Genomic DNA, 17680 nt, shown 5'->3' on the forward strand with positions numbered 1-17680 from the left:
AATAAGAAAAAAAATTCCCCTTAAATTTGTTTTCAAACAATTAAGTTAGATCACCTGAATTTTCTTCACTTAACCTTCTCATATTTAGATTTAATACATGACAACAAAAAGGTTCATTATAGGTTAAATGCAGAGCCCAGCCCCTTTCCTTTTGCTTTCTCTGCTTTGATAAATTAGGAACCCATTTCAAATGAGCAGCGTAAGTCTTCAAACCAAAGGCTTGGGGACCAGCAACCCTCTGCTTCAGTCAAGCACACTACCTGGTTGTGGAGAGTGCGGACTACTGATTCCTGTGTAAAGCAAAATACTCCTAGTTGAACTAATTTTGTTAGGACAAACACAATTGGTTTACGTATCTTTTTACATCTGCATTTTAAAGCCTAAAAGATATTTGGTTTAAGGCCATTTTCTTTTTATTTCAGTGAGGATGCTGCAGGAAGAGATGACCACAACTTGAGTGAAAGTGAGAGCACAGGTTCTAGCACAAGCTTGGATTCCCAGCAAGGTTTTAGTGGCAAAACTTCAGGAGCCACGTCAAGAAGATCTAGACCTGACCCACCCCAACGCCACTCTAGTCTTCTAACCAAGGTGTCGACATTTGGCAGCTCATCCCAAGAGTCGGGCAATATGGAGAAGCCAAAAGAATCTAAGGAGGGACAGTGTACAAACAAACAAATGGTGTTGATGGAGAAAGGAATAGCCACAAAACATGAGAGCCTAGATGAGTCTCAGACATGACTGAGCTTATAACACCTTTCTGGTAGTAAAGTACGATGGGAGAGAAACAAGGGTTATTGCATCGACAGATTCCCAAGTGGAGTTTCCACCATGTTGCTGACTGCGCTTGTGTCGCACCAGCTAAACATTTGCAGCTAGTGCTTGACAAAGATGATAGCAAGACACCTGTGGATTCACTGATCATGCATGCTTGTCGCGTTTGGCTTGGCCTTATGAACAGATCTGTATTTGAACAAATACTACACCACAATAGCTGTTTTAGTTTGATTTTCTTTTGACTTGAAACACAGCTTTATGATGCCAATAAGGGACAGGATCAAATTGTGGCAAGGATTGGCAGACACTGTATAGAGATTTATTTTTTTGTCTCACCAGACAAGTTGTGAATAATTATGAACATTCTATGTACCATTTACTTTTTAAGGATTATCTGCAGAGAAGTGAAAGTGTTATTTACTTGTGTTGACAAAGACATTTAGGTGCCTTTAGGCACCATTTTGTATCTGAATATTGTGCAACTAAGAATGTCAAATCTGGAAATTCTTAAAAGCAGTTAATACTGGTTTTTATATATGCACGTGTGTGTCCCCTTTAGTAACCTTTTCTTTAAAGCAATACCCCCAACCCCTACTTCCTTTTAAAATGAAGTTTTGAACTCAGTACTTCATAAGGATGGTCTTTCAACGCAGAACTTCTTGTGGGCATTTTTAAAAAAAAGTAGTTTCGTCTGTATGAGGGAAGGTAGGAGTACATGGTGCTGACTTTTACAGTTTTCCCTAATTGCTACCCAGACCCTGAGGCAGCTGAGGGGCATTGCTGACTACCCTAGCAATAAAATGTCTTTCTCAGCCAAGTGCTTGCTGTTGGCAAAACGGTTTGCAGCTGAACATACGGTCAGGGTTAGTTAGGACCGACAATGTATTCTCCATAAAACAGAGAAAAAATAAAGGAGAAAAACGATGAACTTCGGAAATGACCCTAACACAAAGACAACTGAACTTTAAAACTTTGTTTTCGTTTATCTTTCTTTATATATCTATATTTTTTTTTTTGTATCTCTTTATCTTTCTTTACTCATGAGCGGGGATAATACTCAACATTTTCAGTTTATTCCCATGGTGACTGACAAAGTACATCTGCATTTGGGCAACAATTGATGCCTGTAACACAGAGCCCATTCACCATCTACAATAGCAGGCCCACAGTCCATGTTTGTCTGTTAGTGAGCATGACAAGGTGTAGGACATTGCAGATCAAGTTCATGCACAGTCTCGTGCACCTCTTCGCTCCAAGTGAAGATATCAAAAATGGATGGGCATGTGCTGATCATCTTTGGTTGTCCTAATGAACATAACATCGTCTGGAACTAGTCTCCCCTAGGTTACAGTTATTCTATGAATGAATATTCCTTGCTGCACACATTACTTTGGGGATTATCCCTATTCAATATAAAAAATTTGCTAAGAGTGCCAATTAGGGATATGTAAATGATATATTTTTTAAAAAATGGCTGCCACAGATATGGAGTCGTTGACTTCTTGAAGCACCAATGTCAGTTTCACCTCAAGCAGACGAGATTAGTGTGATGACAGATGTAAGGCACTCATGTCGAAAAAATTCATATCACACTTTGGCAGTGTCAACCCAAAAGGTTCTAAATCTTCAGCACATCACCAAAGAGGATGATGTGTGCACCCAGCTGTATGAGAGGATGTATGAAAGTATGAATGCGTTAGGTGTCATCATTCAATAGCATGTTCAATTAATAAGTTAGTGAGAAATAAAGGTGTTGGAAATATTAATGAGGGGTGGCACGTTGCTAAAAGTACAAAAGCTGGGATGAAAAAACTGGCGCAAGGTAGTAAAGTGAACCGCCAGGCGTGGCACTATCAGCTCGGCAACAAGACAGTGGTTAGGGATCATGTTTACTGGCGTATTAAACATTTCGATGGTGATGCTGTGAAACTAAAACACTTGTTGAATGGGTGTATTACATACACACAAAACATCCATGAAAAGTGTGACCAAGCCTCACCATGTAGGCAGTAGCTATATATAACAGCTCAGACCTAAATGAAGGTCCATGCATGACAGTATGTTCAGATAGAAGCTGTTTCACCTCAGTTCTCAGACCCTACAGCAAGTACTGGTCGGGTGAGTAAGTTTTATTGCCAGGCTAGTCGGCAGTGCCTGTGATCTGTACTCTCCCTACTGTATGTGTAGTCATTGGAGACAACTGGACACTAGTAATCAGCACCGTGTGCACTCCTACCTTCCCTCGCACGGGCCATACCTTCTGTCGCCTAGAAGTTCTGCCTTACAGATGAGCAGCAAGCAGCCCGTTTTATTTTTTCCTGTCTACTAAATGTCAAATATGCAACTTTGCTGCATAATCAGAACCTTTAAATAGCATGGCGAGGGGAAATGTTTTTGTTGTGATATGTATATATACACACACATATGCACATTCCAGGCTTAAAAATGCACTATGCAACAAAGTTATGTCCTACAAAAATAAAAACAACAAATCGACATTTGAAACCTTTTCTTTAATAATAAAAGAACATGGAAACCTCCCATCAACACTCCCACCAACCGACCCACCCCCCAAATTTCTTAATTACCATGCCAGCTTGGCCACAACCTTCATCATATCATTGGTTGCACAAACTCCACACCTTTCATCTACATACAATCACCGCAACAAACTTGCTCTTGAAATTAAAGACTTTGATATACAGAAAAGACTGGGTTTAGAGTATGCACAAATGCTAACTTTTATCAGCAGCTAATTCTTGTCTTTGTTACACATCTAAGTTACATATAAGAGTTATTTGTGGAGCTGTTGCTACAAGCTAGCATGAACTACATCCACTCAAATGTTAAAATTATCTCAGTCACTAACAGATCACGACACCACAGGTCCTATGACTCAACAATTTTTCCAAAATCAATTGCAAAGAGCCTTTCCTTATTTTCACAAAAGCAACCTTAACTACACCTCCTGCACATTTCATCAATTTTATAAAATGTCACTTAATTCTGTTTACATTGGGTTGGAAAAGGTGGGCATTCAAACTCGCACATAAACATATGCAAGATCACACACAGACATGCACCAAAATGCTTGTCTGATGACTTAACAAGCAAAAGTCACAAAACAGTAAAATACTATTGTTCTACACGAACATATCCCCAGGGCTAACATTTGGTTCAGTGAACTGTAGCCAATTTTTTGACAGTTGTAGACATTAAAGCCACTTAATTACTGAGATGACATCCTGCACTTCTAGCCAATCATACTGAGTAACCAAGGGTCTTAAATGACTTCTATGTATACATTTCTCTTGCACACTGGGACAAAAAGAAATGGATCTACTTGTTTCTCCGATGCTACTTGCAAGTTATCCAGATCACCGCCCAGTTTACAAGAACTGAAAATCACAGCTACTGCTATGTGCTCTCCCAAGCACATCAGGACTTCTGGGCAGGTTCATAGCCTGAGGCACACATACAAATGCCATTTCATTACAGTATAAACAGCAAACCTGGCTAGAATTATAATTAACATAAATCATGCAGTCTCATAAAATGAAAAATAGAAAACAGGGTTTCTGGTCAAATTAAAATTGAGACAAAAAAAAAAAAAGAAAGAAAAAAAAGTAAAGTATCCCTTCAGCAACAGAGAGAAGAAAATATTAAATATAGTGTAATAGTAATGAAGCACAACTTGAAATTAATGATTTTTCTTCAGTTAGCATTTTCTTAACTCCTACATATCTTACCCATTGGCTCCAAAACAATGTAGGTAAGTAGGTCTGAGAGAGATACAATGCCCTTGACATGACTGGATTCATCCACCACCACCAGCCTGTGAACCTGTCAAAACAAGAGTCAAAGTTATTGCTTCCTCTTCCAATGTGTTGTAGATTTTGGGGGGTGGGAGGGGTTTGAATCTTGGAAGGGAAGTGAAGAGTAGGAATGGTGCCAATAATATGAAGCGGTCAGACTTGACTAATTGTTTCCATATGGTCTAATAGGTACAATAAAGGTGCCAAGGAGGGTGTCGGAAGCAAAGTATACACAGGACAAAACCATATCTTCTGAAAACGAAGAAATGGACTGCCATGTAATGATCACAGATGTCTGGACATTCCTGACTAGGTACAGTCAGCATGTGCCTGCGATTTAAACCTGGCAGACATGGTAAACAATCAATAATTGTCTAGGCTCCTACCCATGGCCATACACAGTAGTTTTAAACGATTCATTCATCAGTTTTGATTATTCTCTAACACATTCACTTGTTGCACTTTCAAAAATAGATTCACATCATTTTGATTATTCTCCAGACACTATGTAAATAGTGGTACAATGTTACTTCTAGCAACTTTTAATTTCTAAACAGAAACTAGCATATTTTTTAACAAAAATGCCTGTAGCTGTCTTCACCTCAGCTTTGACAATCTTCTCCATGACACCGTGCAAGGTGTCCATCTCCATACAGGTAGCCACACCTTCATATGTCTGGGAAGGAAAAACCAACTATTAACAGCACACAATGTTAAGAACTGGAAGATTTTGATATAAACTGTATGACCATACAGTTACACCTGTTTATAACTTTGAAATGGCCCTTGTAATTTGTAAATGAAATAACTATGGAACACAAGTATTATTTGACTAGCGATTCTGATATAATCATGGATGACAACAGCTGAAAGTCCCTTTAAAATAATTGAGGGTGATCTCTATCCCCACCAAGACCAGATTTAAGATTCTTCCTTTCACAATACAAAAATGGTGGTCATTATCCAACTGTACTGTGTCTTCAAAGGTTAGTTTGAAGATTTAATTTCTGCTCACCTCTGTTTCTTGACGATGCTGCAAAGCCTGTGCAATAGTTATGTCCAAATTATTGTAGGTTTTTTCTGCTGCCAGATTCTGCAATAAACAAATTAATAAAGTGTAAAATATACTCCAACTCCATAGATAATTTATTTCTGAGGACATCTTCCTCCTTATTTTACAATAAGAATATATAACACAATATAAGAATTCTAAGTGCTGTCACATTAGACTTTCCAACAAACAGACAAAAATAATTTCCAACAATCGGAATAAAATTTCCGTCTCATATTCACTAAGCTGGAATGGAAGAATACTAATGAAAATGGACGAATACTAATGACTTTCAATATCTCATTCTTTCCTGATATTTTTCAAAAGTGACCTTTGGCAACATCTTCCATTTAGAATAAAAGTACCATTGACACAATTTGGTTAATGTGTAAATGTACTTGAGTACATACATGTGAAAAGTTATTTGTAACCAAATACATAAAAATATCTATGAAAAAAATAAAAGACAAAAATTACACGACTTTTTTTGTTTACATAATTCATGGATGACATATGCTGATAAAGACATAAACCTTCTTATTTGATTAATTGCAAAGATGACATTGTTCAAAACTTGATCCATTAATATAAATCTGCTTCCTTTTACAAAATACACAACGCAAATTCAGTTTCAAAAATTGATACTAGGGCAAATAATTTGTAGCCCAGGCCATATGTATGATTCTGTGGTCCCTACCAAGACATATACTAAATGTACTAGAAATAACTAGATAAATTATTCCCAGATAAATTCGATTTTTATACACTGAAATTAATGTTTCTAAACATATCTATAAACATGCTTCGATTTCAAACCTATGATACAAGACAATGTCTTCAATCATTTATATAGATTAAATAACTAAATCTGATGCCAGATTGGGTGTTGTTGCCAGAAGGTGTAAAATATCTTCTCACAATGACATCAAACTTGGCATAAATGTCCACAACATAGCCATCTTCATCAAGGACTGGTAAAGCAGAGATACGGTGCTCCACAAAAAGGTTAAGAGCTTTAATAAGTGGTAGGTCCTTGGAAACCTGGACATAAACAGCACACCAAGCAATAAATAAGCAATGTCTCTGTGAAATTTACCTTTTACAGACATTAACAATGTATTAGCAGACACATTATAAAGAATAAGTATAGGTATCTTTCATGAAAATCTTTCCCCCAAGGTACACTGTGAATATTAATAACACTTTTATTCAAATTAATTACATAATTTTATGTTAATAAATTTATATTAAAACATTTGAAAGTATTGATAATAAAAGTGATCTTCAAGTACAATGACAAAACCCAAATCATGAAAAGATTTTTTATATGGAAATTTAAAAAAATTAAATATAAACACACACACACTTGAATACAATATTTTTTTTTATTGTGAAGTGTTAATACATAATCATGCAGGAGGCCCAGAGAAAGCAGTCTGCCTATCCTAAAGATTTCATCATGAAATAGCATGATTTTTTAATAATGATACTTTCTTTGTGTTTTACATTGTGCCAGCCCTGGTACATCATGGCAAAAAAAAGCGAGTCACACTTCATCGAAACGGTCAAAAACAAGACTTCCAGGTAATAAATAACAATACCTGTATTTTAAAAAATACAAAAGGGTAAGTATTGTGTTAAAAAAAGTGGATAGGATGCAGTCTGCAGTCAAAGAGAACCCAAGTAACTTTACTTTTTGGACCACTTTGAGTACTGTGCCATTTACAGAGATACACAGAATTGAAAGCATGCCTTGCAATTTACATAAGCGGATGCACACTGACTTTGTGTGAGAGAATTTGAAGTCCTGACACAAAATGTGAAAGCCTTTGAAGGAGAAATAAGTAGAAAGTAAATGAAAAGTTTTCTGCAAGGCCAAGACATCAGGAGAGTGGTGTATTTTGTGTTGGCTTTGAGAAGTACCACCACAGCCTGTAGGAGGAGGAGGAGGTAACAGTTTGTCAGGTTCAGCCATGTCACCCAACATGACACTGCCAAAAATCCCTTTCAAGGTGTCTTGGAGGGGAAAAGGGATTGATGATGAGATGGATAAAGAACTAGCTAGCCAATGTGAAGGAATGGACTGCTCATTTTATGCAGAAGCTGCTCACCACTGCTCAAGATAGGCCTGTGGCAAGATTTGTCAGCTGCTGCCTCTATCCAGCTGTTACCCTCTGACAGCTAGCACTAAAGGACCAGCATAACCGCTCATTTGTTTGTACCTGTCATGAGATGTATATGAATATGAAATATATGCAATTATAAATACTCACGGTAATAACATTGTCGTAAGTGCCAATTTTCAGTTCCTTCAATGTCTTAGACATGAAGCTTGGCCGCGGCAAATCCTTAATCTGCACAAAGATGATAAAAGACATTATTTAAGTAAAATATCTCATAGATCACCAACGAATTTTTAACATACCATGCAATTCCCCCCACCCCAAAAAAAACAACTGTACTTGCAAAAATTATTCTAGAATTTTAAAAACTGGGGCCTTTAGGTGCTCCTCATTTAATATAGTCACTAGTACTGCAATGACTTGTAAGATATGTGAATTATTTTAAAATGTAGCTTTGTGTAATGTTAAATGGAGATCAAGTTTACTGATTTAGTTATTATTAGAAACAGGCAGAGGAAGTAAGAATATGGTCATGGATAAAGGTTTTTTATTTAGCTAGGATCTGTTTATCACTGGCTGAAATATTACTATTATAAAATACAAAGAATGAAATTAGCAAGGGAGTGAGGGGCCTCAAGGAAGGACGCTTATTAGCTCACCAAATGAATATTCAATTTTTAAGATGATTTTACCACATTAACATTGTTTTATTCGGCAGTTTTATAAAGTATTTTAATACAGTATAATATCCTAACTGAGACTCGCTAAAATCCACCAAAATCAGGTTGTAACTGAAAAGGGTTGTAGTATGGAGATAACCAGTCTGATTTATGCCAGGAACCATGACTTAAAGCACCTAAAATTAATTGATTCTTTTACTCAAATGTTGAAATCAAGCATTTAAACATCATATAATGCTTTTCCTTTGTTTTTGCTTGGTCAAGCTCGTCCACCCAATTGTTGTGTAACCCACAGGTCTCTCTTATGGGGTTACACAGGGGTGGGGTGGGGGCCAGTTCTGCAAGAAGTGACAATACAGAGCATATGTTTTCCAAGTTAAGCAGATGGTTTAAATTAGTTCCTCCAAAGAATGGTGGAGGACAAAGGTGATTTTGTCACAGCACAGTGAAAAAAAATGACACATTCTGGACCATGTGCTGCAGTATCCAAGAATTTTATAAAAAAAAAAAAAAATCATTCCTAAACCAGCAACCCTGACTGCTTATATATATTCCCCCATCAAATCTTCCAGAACCTCTCACCCTACTTTGTGTTTGTGTTTGTCACATGACTTGTAGGTTCAATTAAATGAGTTCATCGGCTGGTCAAGTCCAAAGCTTTCCTAGACAGGGCCAGGCCATAATGTGTTCATGTGCACTCATGCATATATGTGTGTGTTATCCCCCTTCCCCCTCTCCCTGACCTAGAAAACACCAAAAATAGAAAGTCGGGTCACACAGGAGGCAGTGGGTGTGCGAGGTAGTTGTGACAGACGTTTATACAGCAAAATATGTCTGTGAAAAATGTGTTGGTCATAGCTAAGAAGGGGTTGTAATAGGTCTCAATAAGAATGTCTTATTATTGTAAACTGTGAATTTATCATAAAAGAACTTAATACAACTCTTTTAAAACAGAAAATACTAAATCTTATCAAATGAACAAAGATTATCACAGATTAATGAGTTTCTCCCAGTGCCACATCCACATTATTAAGTATAAAGGCAGTTTTTATGATATTCAGAATGAAAACTGAAATGCTTTTAATTTTTTACACAGTTGTGACAAATGATATGTAAATATATGACAATGTATTATGTACTCACATAAAGATGGAGAAAGCGCAGAATACGCTTGTGTGTAAGTATGTAAATAGCATTGCCAGTAGTACGGTCTACGACAGGCAGGCGGTGCACATGGTTGTCGATAAGAACACGGATTGCATCAAAAAGACTGGCATCAGGGTCAATGTACACAAAGGCCCTTTGCTGGGATTTCAGAACCTCTGCAAAATTAGATTTTCATATTTCTCAACTAGTAGTGTTATTTAGCTAGTTGTCAAAACAGGAAGCACTTGATATGCTATAATGCTGACAAATTATATCAGTGTAACTCATTCACAAAAACATTTTATTACAGAAAATGTGGGTGTAAGAAAGCGTTTGCAACAATAACTCTAGGGGGACAGCTTTCCATTTACCTCTCCACGTTTCGATTTTGTGGTCTTCTAATTCATCCATTCTGACCTGAAAGAATCCATAGACAATTCATATAAGAGACAAAAACTAAGAAGAAGAAGAGAAGAAAGATTCTGTAATAGCATGCATAGCTCCAAAATTGTAAAGCTAAATAGGTTAAGAATACAATTTATTCTCCCACCCTCAGGTCCACTATCATTTTATTGTGCTAAAAAAGATTCGGCCAATCTTCTTAAACACCTTAAACCATGTACTTCATAATTCTGAAAGCTTTCTAGACTGGGTCATCTGAATAAGCTCCTTTGAACACCTTGCAGGTTGTTCCCCCCTCTCACCCAGAATTTAGATGTGGCCAAGACATCATTTTATCTTTTTTTCCAACAATGCAGTGTTCCTTGTTTCTCATATTTTTTTTCATTTGGCTAAAAATAAGCACTGTCCAAAACTTATTAGAAACTTCTCAATGCACAGCCAGGAAAACACTTAAAGGAGAGATAAACTCGTTCAAATTTCGCACAATTTGCTTTTTATATAGGCGTTCTAAGAATTTTACTATCCACTTATTGAAAATGCATGCATAAGCACAGTGTGCATGACCATGAGGTCTACTTCTGATATGTATGTGATTGTCATGCATATGTGATCAAGCTCAAAATGCCAGATTTGTATCTTTATAAAAGTGAAAGCAAATATTAAGAATATTAAGCAAATCCCCACACTAATCTAATTCATGTACCAAAGCAGGCAAATGAGACATGCATGGTTCATGAAACTGCACAATGGCAGATTAGACACTTTACAGCAGTACTCTGGATAATGTTTGTGCACTGCTGCAAATGATCTCCACTTCTTGACGTCTGCCACGTAATCCGCCATATTGTAGGAAAGATCACAACAGTGAAAAAGCAGCCAGGGCTTATTTCACAAAGTAAAATAGACAATACTGAGTCAACTGTACTCTCAATATTATGCAGTAAGTCATTTAACATTCGTAGATAGTTTTATAAGTATGTGACAATATACTGAAAATATAGTGATTTACTGCTGCAATAATTTTTTTCTTAAAAAAACTTATTTTTGGGGTAAGAGTTTGTATTTGATATGCACACATCCAATACTCTATATTTTTAAGATAAGATGATTTATTTATGCACTGGTGGATGAGCAAACAGAAAGGAGGACTGTTTAAGTATCAATTTATCTTCTTGAGGGGGAAAGAGGGCCAAAAAGCAATCTTGTACTGCAACGAATGAAAAAAATAGTACATTTTGTAATAATTATTGTGCAGTCAAAAGGACAAGGTACATATCAGCATAAGCAATTCAGTGCACGAAGGACTTAATTTACTACAATGAGCCATTTCATCAATAAACTTTTAAATTATTTACCATAAAATTTTACTCCTTAAACAAAGATTTTGCAACAGCTTTAAACAAAAGAAGCAAACACCATCTTATTCAAACAAATATGGTTAAAAACTTGGTTACACTTGGTTATATAGAGCTCTGCATATTATTTATAACTAAATAGAAAATATCTCTCCAACAAGCATACACATATTCCCCCCTCCAACCCACTCATTAAAAAAGCATATGCAAAATGTTAAAGACAGTAAAAATAAGAGAAAGCAAAGGCTAGCAAGTCATCACAACAGACTAGCATGCACCTCATCACTGATGTTTCACATTCAAATTATAAAGCCTATCACATTCTGTTCTTTGTGATCAAACTCAACCAAAATGAAGCATATGGTGACAAGCATTGCCCTACATAGTTCTGATTAAACAAAATGACAATATGATTTTGTCCCATTTTTCAATCTGTGATTAAAAAAAAGGACTAGAATAACAACTCATTCACATGTGTAGCCTTTGCTTGTCTCTAGTGTCAAAGGCAGAGAAACACACCAAAGCCACATTATGTGTTGGACCTGTTAATATACTGAAACTTCTTGTTTGGCACAATCCATTGTGAGTGTACCCAGCATCTTACAGGCTTTCGTGTACACAACAGATATTAACTGACTGATCTATTATAATAGATCACCAGTGAATATCTTTCAAAGCACAGTACTCAAATTTGAGTAACTTGTTATGAGCAGGTAAAAATACAAGGTCATTCATAGAAGTATTAAACTACAGTAAAACCTCCATATTAAGACTTGCTAAAATTCACTAAAATCATGTTGTAAATGAGAGAGGTCAACCAGTCTTTCAGTCCACGAACCATGCCTTTAAGCACCTAAAAAAATTCACTTTATTTAAATGTTGAAATAAAGCTCTTAAAAACCATATCATACTGCTTCTCTTTATTGTTTGTGCTTTCTCTTAATCATGCTTATTGTTGCTCTTGACTAAATATTGATGGGGGAACTAACTGTCCAGGAAAAGTAATTGATAAATAGATATGTACCATGGTAGTCAAAGATGTTCTCTTAAGATGCATGAATTACAATTTTGAGTGTGATTTCTGGGGAGACAAAAAAAAAAAAAAAAAAAAAAAAAAAAACAACAAAAAAACAAAAAACCAAAAAAGAAATAAAACATAGTCCATCACAAAAATTTTATTTCTACAAACATATAATTCTGCAAAGTTTGTTACTCCAGCTCCCACCTGGATCGAGTCAACCCCACCTTAAACTCTCCATCCTATATAAGACCACATGGTCTCAAGTAATGGGCGCCCTATAGTGTAGTAGTTGTTTTAGCTCGCTTGTCACCAGTGAGCAGCTCAGGGTTGAGATCTTGTCTTAGGATATGCTATGTACGTTACACTTGTCCACAAGGCTGGGTGTTGGAGGTTTTCTCTGGTACTCCAGTTTCCTCCCCACTCCCTCTCCCTCCATCGTGCGAAATTGCTGCAAGGTGTAAGCACTTTCCTACTACATAAACCAACCAAAATCAATCATTAGAAGTTGAATCAACCAAGCTAAATAAATGCCCAAGTAGTGACACCTCTTTTATGTTAACCAAATGTCTGCATATAAATTTAATCTCAAAACTAAAGAACACTGATGACAGGTTTTTTCCCATTGTTATGGCGTTTCTGATATATGTATAGTTGGTCCTCCAGAAAATATGATATATACTTGACTCGCAGGTAAAATAACCTCTGCTCACAGTACTGTGTGCAGGTAGGTTTTTATTTCAGTACGTCTTGCACTGAGTGCTAGAGAGCTTAGAAAATATATGGGCATGAAAGTAGTGTGCAGATAACTTTACTGAAGTTGCTGTGCATTCCACACATTCAGTGCAATGCTCACCAGGTGTCAGGGAAGCCACAGTAAGGATATATAAAATGTGCCAGTCAACAGTCTGATAGCCAGATCGCTTTATGAGCACCAACCACAATGTGATATTTGACCCCCTACTAAGAGCAAAAGACAAAGGCATGAAAAAGCACGAGCATGACTCATCACTGTGAGCAGCATGTGAAAGATAATGAGCTACAACAGTAGAGACAGAAGGCTTGTCTCATCAAGGAGAGACATGAGAGTGTTATCACTGACCACAGCACGAGTGAATTCTTCAGTTGGGGGCAGACTTGATGACTGAAAGAACTTTTGCAACCTTGTCAAAGCTTCCGGTATATAAGGGACCTACAGAAGAGAATGCTCTGAGATGTATATGTAACAGTGTTTAAAATTTTTTTTGTTTACATCCAGTTAAAAGCAATGGACTTTACACAAAATTGGTCTTACAGGAATAGAAGTGTAAAACACGATGGGGTTGATAATATGAGTTAACAAACTGAAACTGCCATGAGGCTTGACTCTGTTAACAAGTTACTAAGATTGTGCCCAATGATGGGAATTGATATCTGTGATTTTATGTATCTATGCCACAGAACTCCACCTGGACCTGGAACATCAGAACCCTGTACAAGAGAGGGAAATCAGCTCAGGTAGCCCAGGAGATGAAGAGCTATGGCATCAAGCTCCTCGCCTGTGTGTAACCAGGTGGAATGGCAGCTTCAGACCTTGTGGCAGCTTGTGGCAGCCATGAAGATCAAGCCAAGGTCCATCCCTGACTCATCAGGCAGACTGCACTACAAATTCAATATGCAGTTTCTGGGTTGTAACTAAGAGGGGGTAATATAATAGGGAAAATCTTAATAAGGAGGTTTTACAGTATTCCTCTTACTGCAAAAATGCAATAGTAATGGGCAAGACTTCAAGGTTTTCAAAGTATGTTATCAACTTTCTTTCAGATGTGACGCACCATTAACAAAACTCTAACATTAGGTATTTTTATACTCTTCTCTTGTCATTTCTAAAAACTACATTTTTCCTGACAATTCTTTTCTTTTGTTCAGTCTTCAGACAAAACGCAAACATGTGATTAATGGTGAGAAAATGAACATGAAAGCCAAAGCTGTGAATAACCATAGTTCTCTCCCTATAAGTACCGACAATAAAACATTCTAAGAAATAAATCTTGGACTCTAGGCCCAATAAAATGATGGACGCCACATAAAAAAAAGACAAAGAAACAACTAAATAAAAAAAGGCTTAATAAATCACAAAGCTGGGGGCGACATGCAGCAATATTTTAAATGTTACAGGAAAACATAAATAACATGACAGAGTTGAGTATTCCCCACATCAGGTACACACAACTTGATGGTTTCTTGTGATCGCTACATTTTTGAAAGGCAAATTAAAAAACTGTATAAATCCTCGTCTGTTCTCCATGTTAAGTTACTGTGCCAGATTCTTTTATCAATGTTCTAAATTTTTGTTTCGATAAAATTCTCATTACAAAGGCTAAGTATTCACATCAGCCTCAGTTGCACATTTGTTAATTTTGTATTCAGATATACCATCAGTGTAAAGTGTGATTACACTTCCACTAATTATAAAATGCATGAAAAGCACCATATAAGTTTTGCCCTGACAATAATAGCCAAGGGGAACACCATATTATCAAAAGCCAAGTATTAGGAGACAAAAGCCAAAAAGAGCAGACTACTAAGGGAGTCTGGCAGCAGGCTTAGATAAAGCTACCGTTGCTGCTGGCTCAGCTGTCTCACTGGTTGCTGACTTCTACAAAGTAGATAAAAATTCAAAAAAGCCAAACAGTGTTATAAATATGTACAAACACAATTTTAATAGTAAACTGTCCCAAACTCTGCTCATGAGTGCATGCCAGTGCATGGTTTGTGTTCTGGCACTATTTGAATGTTCTTAGTACAAAATAAAACAAAAATGAAACTGCATCATGCTCACTATATTGTCAAAATGAAATAGTAACACAGTTAATATTAAAATTAATTAGTATTTGCTGAAACTCAGTAAATAAATGATCAACACACTTGAAGCAGAAATATTAAAGCCTGCAGTTTTGTGCACAAAGAGATCAATAAATACGTGGCATAAAAGCTTTTTTTTTAAAAATGCATGGTAACCCCCACCCAATGCTAAATGAGCAAAGTTGACAAGTGTTATTTTTGGGCACAAAAGCCCCTAAATTAATCCCTCGGGAAAATCCATCCATCTGTTTATAACAACCAACATGGCTAGAAACATCAGGTAAGGGTCATTTAAGATTCAAGACTAGTCTAGAAATCGCCAGATGTGCTTAACTAAATGCAGCTGCACCCTTGGAGGCTTGCCTTGCTGCAGCATTTACATCAAATGTACAATGTGCCTTTTTCATAAAAAAATAGCTAATAGTACGGAGATAATAAATGCTTCATTTAAAAGCTGAGGAAGAATATACTTTGGCTACAACAGAAGTGGTAAATGAATAGTCTCATCTTTTATCTGCAAAGATTCCTCACAGCAGCCATGTGATGTCACTGAGACCATCAGCTGCCTGTTGTTTCCAGGAGGCTGTGACTCTCCCCTTTCTTAAATTCCCATAGTGGTTTGTAGTGTTAACATTTTTTTTAACAATGTGAGAGATTAGCATGTCCCTGCACCCTTTCAGACAGTTAACTGCTATATATATATGTTTATGTATTTGTCCAGTGGCAAGCCAGCCACTTAGTCTATCCTGTGTAGATCTTAATCATTTTATTAATTTTTTTTATTGTTAGTATATTTTATCTTCATACTGTTAACCACTAGCTTGTGGTCCAACTAACTGTTGTCCACCTAAGGCTCCGAGTGGTGATTGCAAGCATTTGTGAGGGTGAATCAGTTAATGCTGTCACTGCTATGTGGCATGCACAGAAATTTCAGTTTAAAAATGATGCAGCTAAGTGATATTTTGCACAGAAAGCCTTTCTTCCCCAAAAATAGTATTTATAAAATTGGTTGCTCATGATTCTAGTAAAAAGATTTATACCAGGGGAGTAATTACCATCTTTGTGCACAAGAGAGCTTTGGCTAAATTGTCAAGACATAATCTACAAGTATATCAATGTTTCAAAAACTAGGATCCTCTGCAAGGAAGGAAAAAATGATTCCATCTCATGCGGGAATATCAGGAAGTGCCTCCATTTAAAGCTGCTTGATAAATAAACCTCAAAAAAAACATTTTACAGTACAGCAGACAACATTAACATAAAAACAAAATCCCCCAAAGTATCAAGTCTAATATCTTTTATCTCCCCTTTTACATTAACTCTTCCTGTACAGTTGCACCCAAAGTTGCAAACATCTTTATAGCAACAGCTCAATTGCCTTGATTTGGCCATTTAATGAGTTAAAAGGCCACCACCAATAACTGTCATTCAGAAAAGTGTCTCTTACCTCTGGGGACTTGTAGTACATTTTGAGGATGTTGATGAAATCAGTGATTGTCAACATTCCTGCACAGGAACATAAAAGTAAAAGTTTAAAATATGAACAATTAAAAGATACTGTCAGACTACAAATTAGTTTATTCAAATAAAATCATTTAACAATTTTACTCTGTTTTAGCTTTGGATCATCTCTTTTATCATCAGACTTAAAGCAACTTGATCTGTTAGGTTAATTTTTCTACATGTACAGCCAATCAGACATAACAGCTGACCAAATACATGAATGACAATAAGCATAAAATCTAAACACAAAGAAACTTTTTCAAAGGAGAAAATTATCTAAATATAATTTCAAAACATCTAAATAAGATGAATATCATGTTTACGGAATAAGAATAATGTTTTATTTGTACATCTCCTTACCCCTTGCCATGAAGGAAGGCTCAATGTACTTTATCGGAAGCACAAGCACACTTTCTTAGTAAGCGTTAAATATTCCTTACAAAATCAGTCAGACATGCACACACAGATACAGACTACCTAAACAAACACTATCAGCCCTGTGAACAGGTGTCGCATGAAGAGAAAAAGATATCAGAGCAGAGATCTGAACCCACACACCCGATTCTCACTGAAATGTTTAAAGGTGCCTTAGCCGTTGTGCCCCCAACTGCCCCGTTAATAATTTTATGTCTCCAAGATATGATGACAAGATAACATTGTTTTATCTGTTTTTAAAGAAAACATGCACTAACCAACATAATCTTGCTTGGCACTGTCCCAGAGTGGTGCAGCACGAACTCCATTATAAACCAGTGCAAAGAAGGCTTTCTTGACCTGCAAGTGTAGTATTCTTTAGAGTCAAACTTCTTCACAGCTTGTTAACCAATGATTTTAAGCCCGTACATGCATATTAGGGTACAGTGATGCCAGCAGTTATGACACACATTTCATGTGCAATTCACTATCCTGATTTCAAATATGAAAAAGATTTTGCCCTGCGATAAACAGAACACCTCCTTATTACCACAA

The 17680-nt window shown here is 36.5% G+C and overlaps 2 protein-coding genes across 18 annotated transcripts in view; one reads left to right on the plus strand and one right to left on the minus strand.

The window, feature by feature from the left end:
- LOC112563803 (coiled-coil domain-containing protein AGAP005037-like) overlaps positions 1-1591 on the plus strand; it is a 59670-nt gene extending 58079 nt beyond the window's left edge. For all 8 annotated transcript variants that reach the window (XM_025238145.1, XM_025238149.1, XM_025238148.1 and 5 more), the window contains one exon: positions 423-1591. The gene's annotated coding sequence lies outside the window, so the exon portion shown is untranslated. The remainder of the gene's footprint in view (positions 1-422) is intronic.
- A 1681-nt stretch (positions 1592-3272) lies between these two features.
- LOC112563804 (5'-AMP-activated protein kinase subunit gamma-1-like) overlaps positions 3273-17680 on the minus strand; it is a 93793-nt gene continuing 79385 nt past the window's right edge. For 9 of the 10 annotated variants that reach the window (XM_025238154.1, XM_025238155.1, XM_025238161.1 and 6 more), the window contains 11 exons: positions 17404-17485; positions 16656-16714; positions 14964-15002; positions 9961-10006; positions 9587-9765; positions 7914-7994; positions 6559-6681; positions 5605-5682; positions 5191-5265; positions 4524-4617; positions 3273-4238 (listed from right to left, as the gene is read on the minus strand). In XM_025238154.1, the coding sequence (XP_025093939.1) occupies positions 4213-4238; positions 4524-4617; positions 5191-5265; positions 5605-5682; positions 6559-6681; positions 7914-7994; positions 9587-9765; positions 9961-10006; positions 14964-15002; positions 16656-16714; positions 17404-17485 (882 nt within the window). In that variant the 3' untranslated portion in view covers positions 3273-4212. The remainder of the gene's footprint in view (positions 4239-4523; positions 4618-5190; positions 5266-5604; positions 5683-6558; positions 6682-7913; positions 7995-9586; positions 9766-9960; positions 10007-14963; positions 15003-16655; positions 16715-17403; positions 17486-17680) is intronic. The other variant, XM_025238157.1, reaches the window with a different exon arrangement.

This window comes from Pomacea canaliculata, linkage group LG5 (assembly GCF_003073045.1).
Source record: "Pomacea canaliculata isolate SZHN2017 linkage group LG5, ASM307304v1, whole genome shotgun sequence".
NCBI lineage: Eukaryota > Metazoa > Mollusca > Gastropoda > Architaenioglossa > Ampullariidae > Pomacea > Pomacea canaliculata.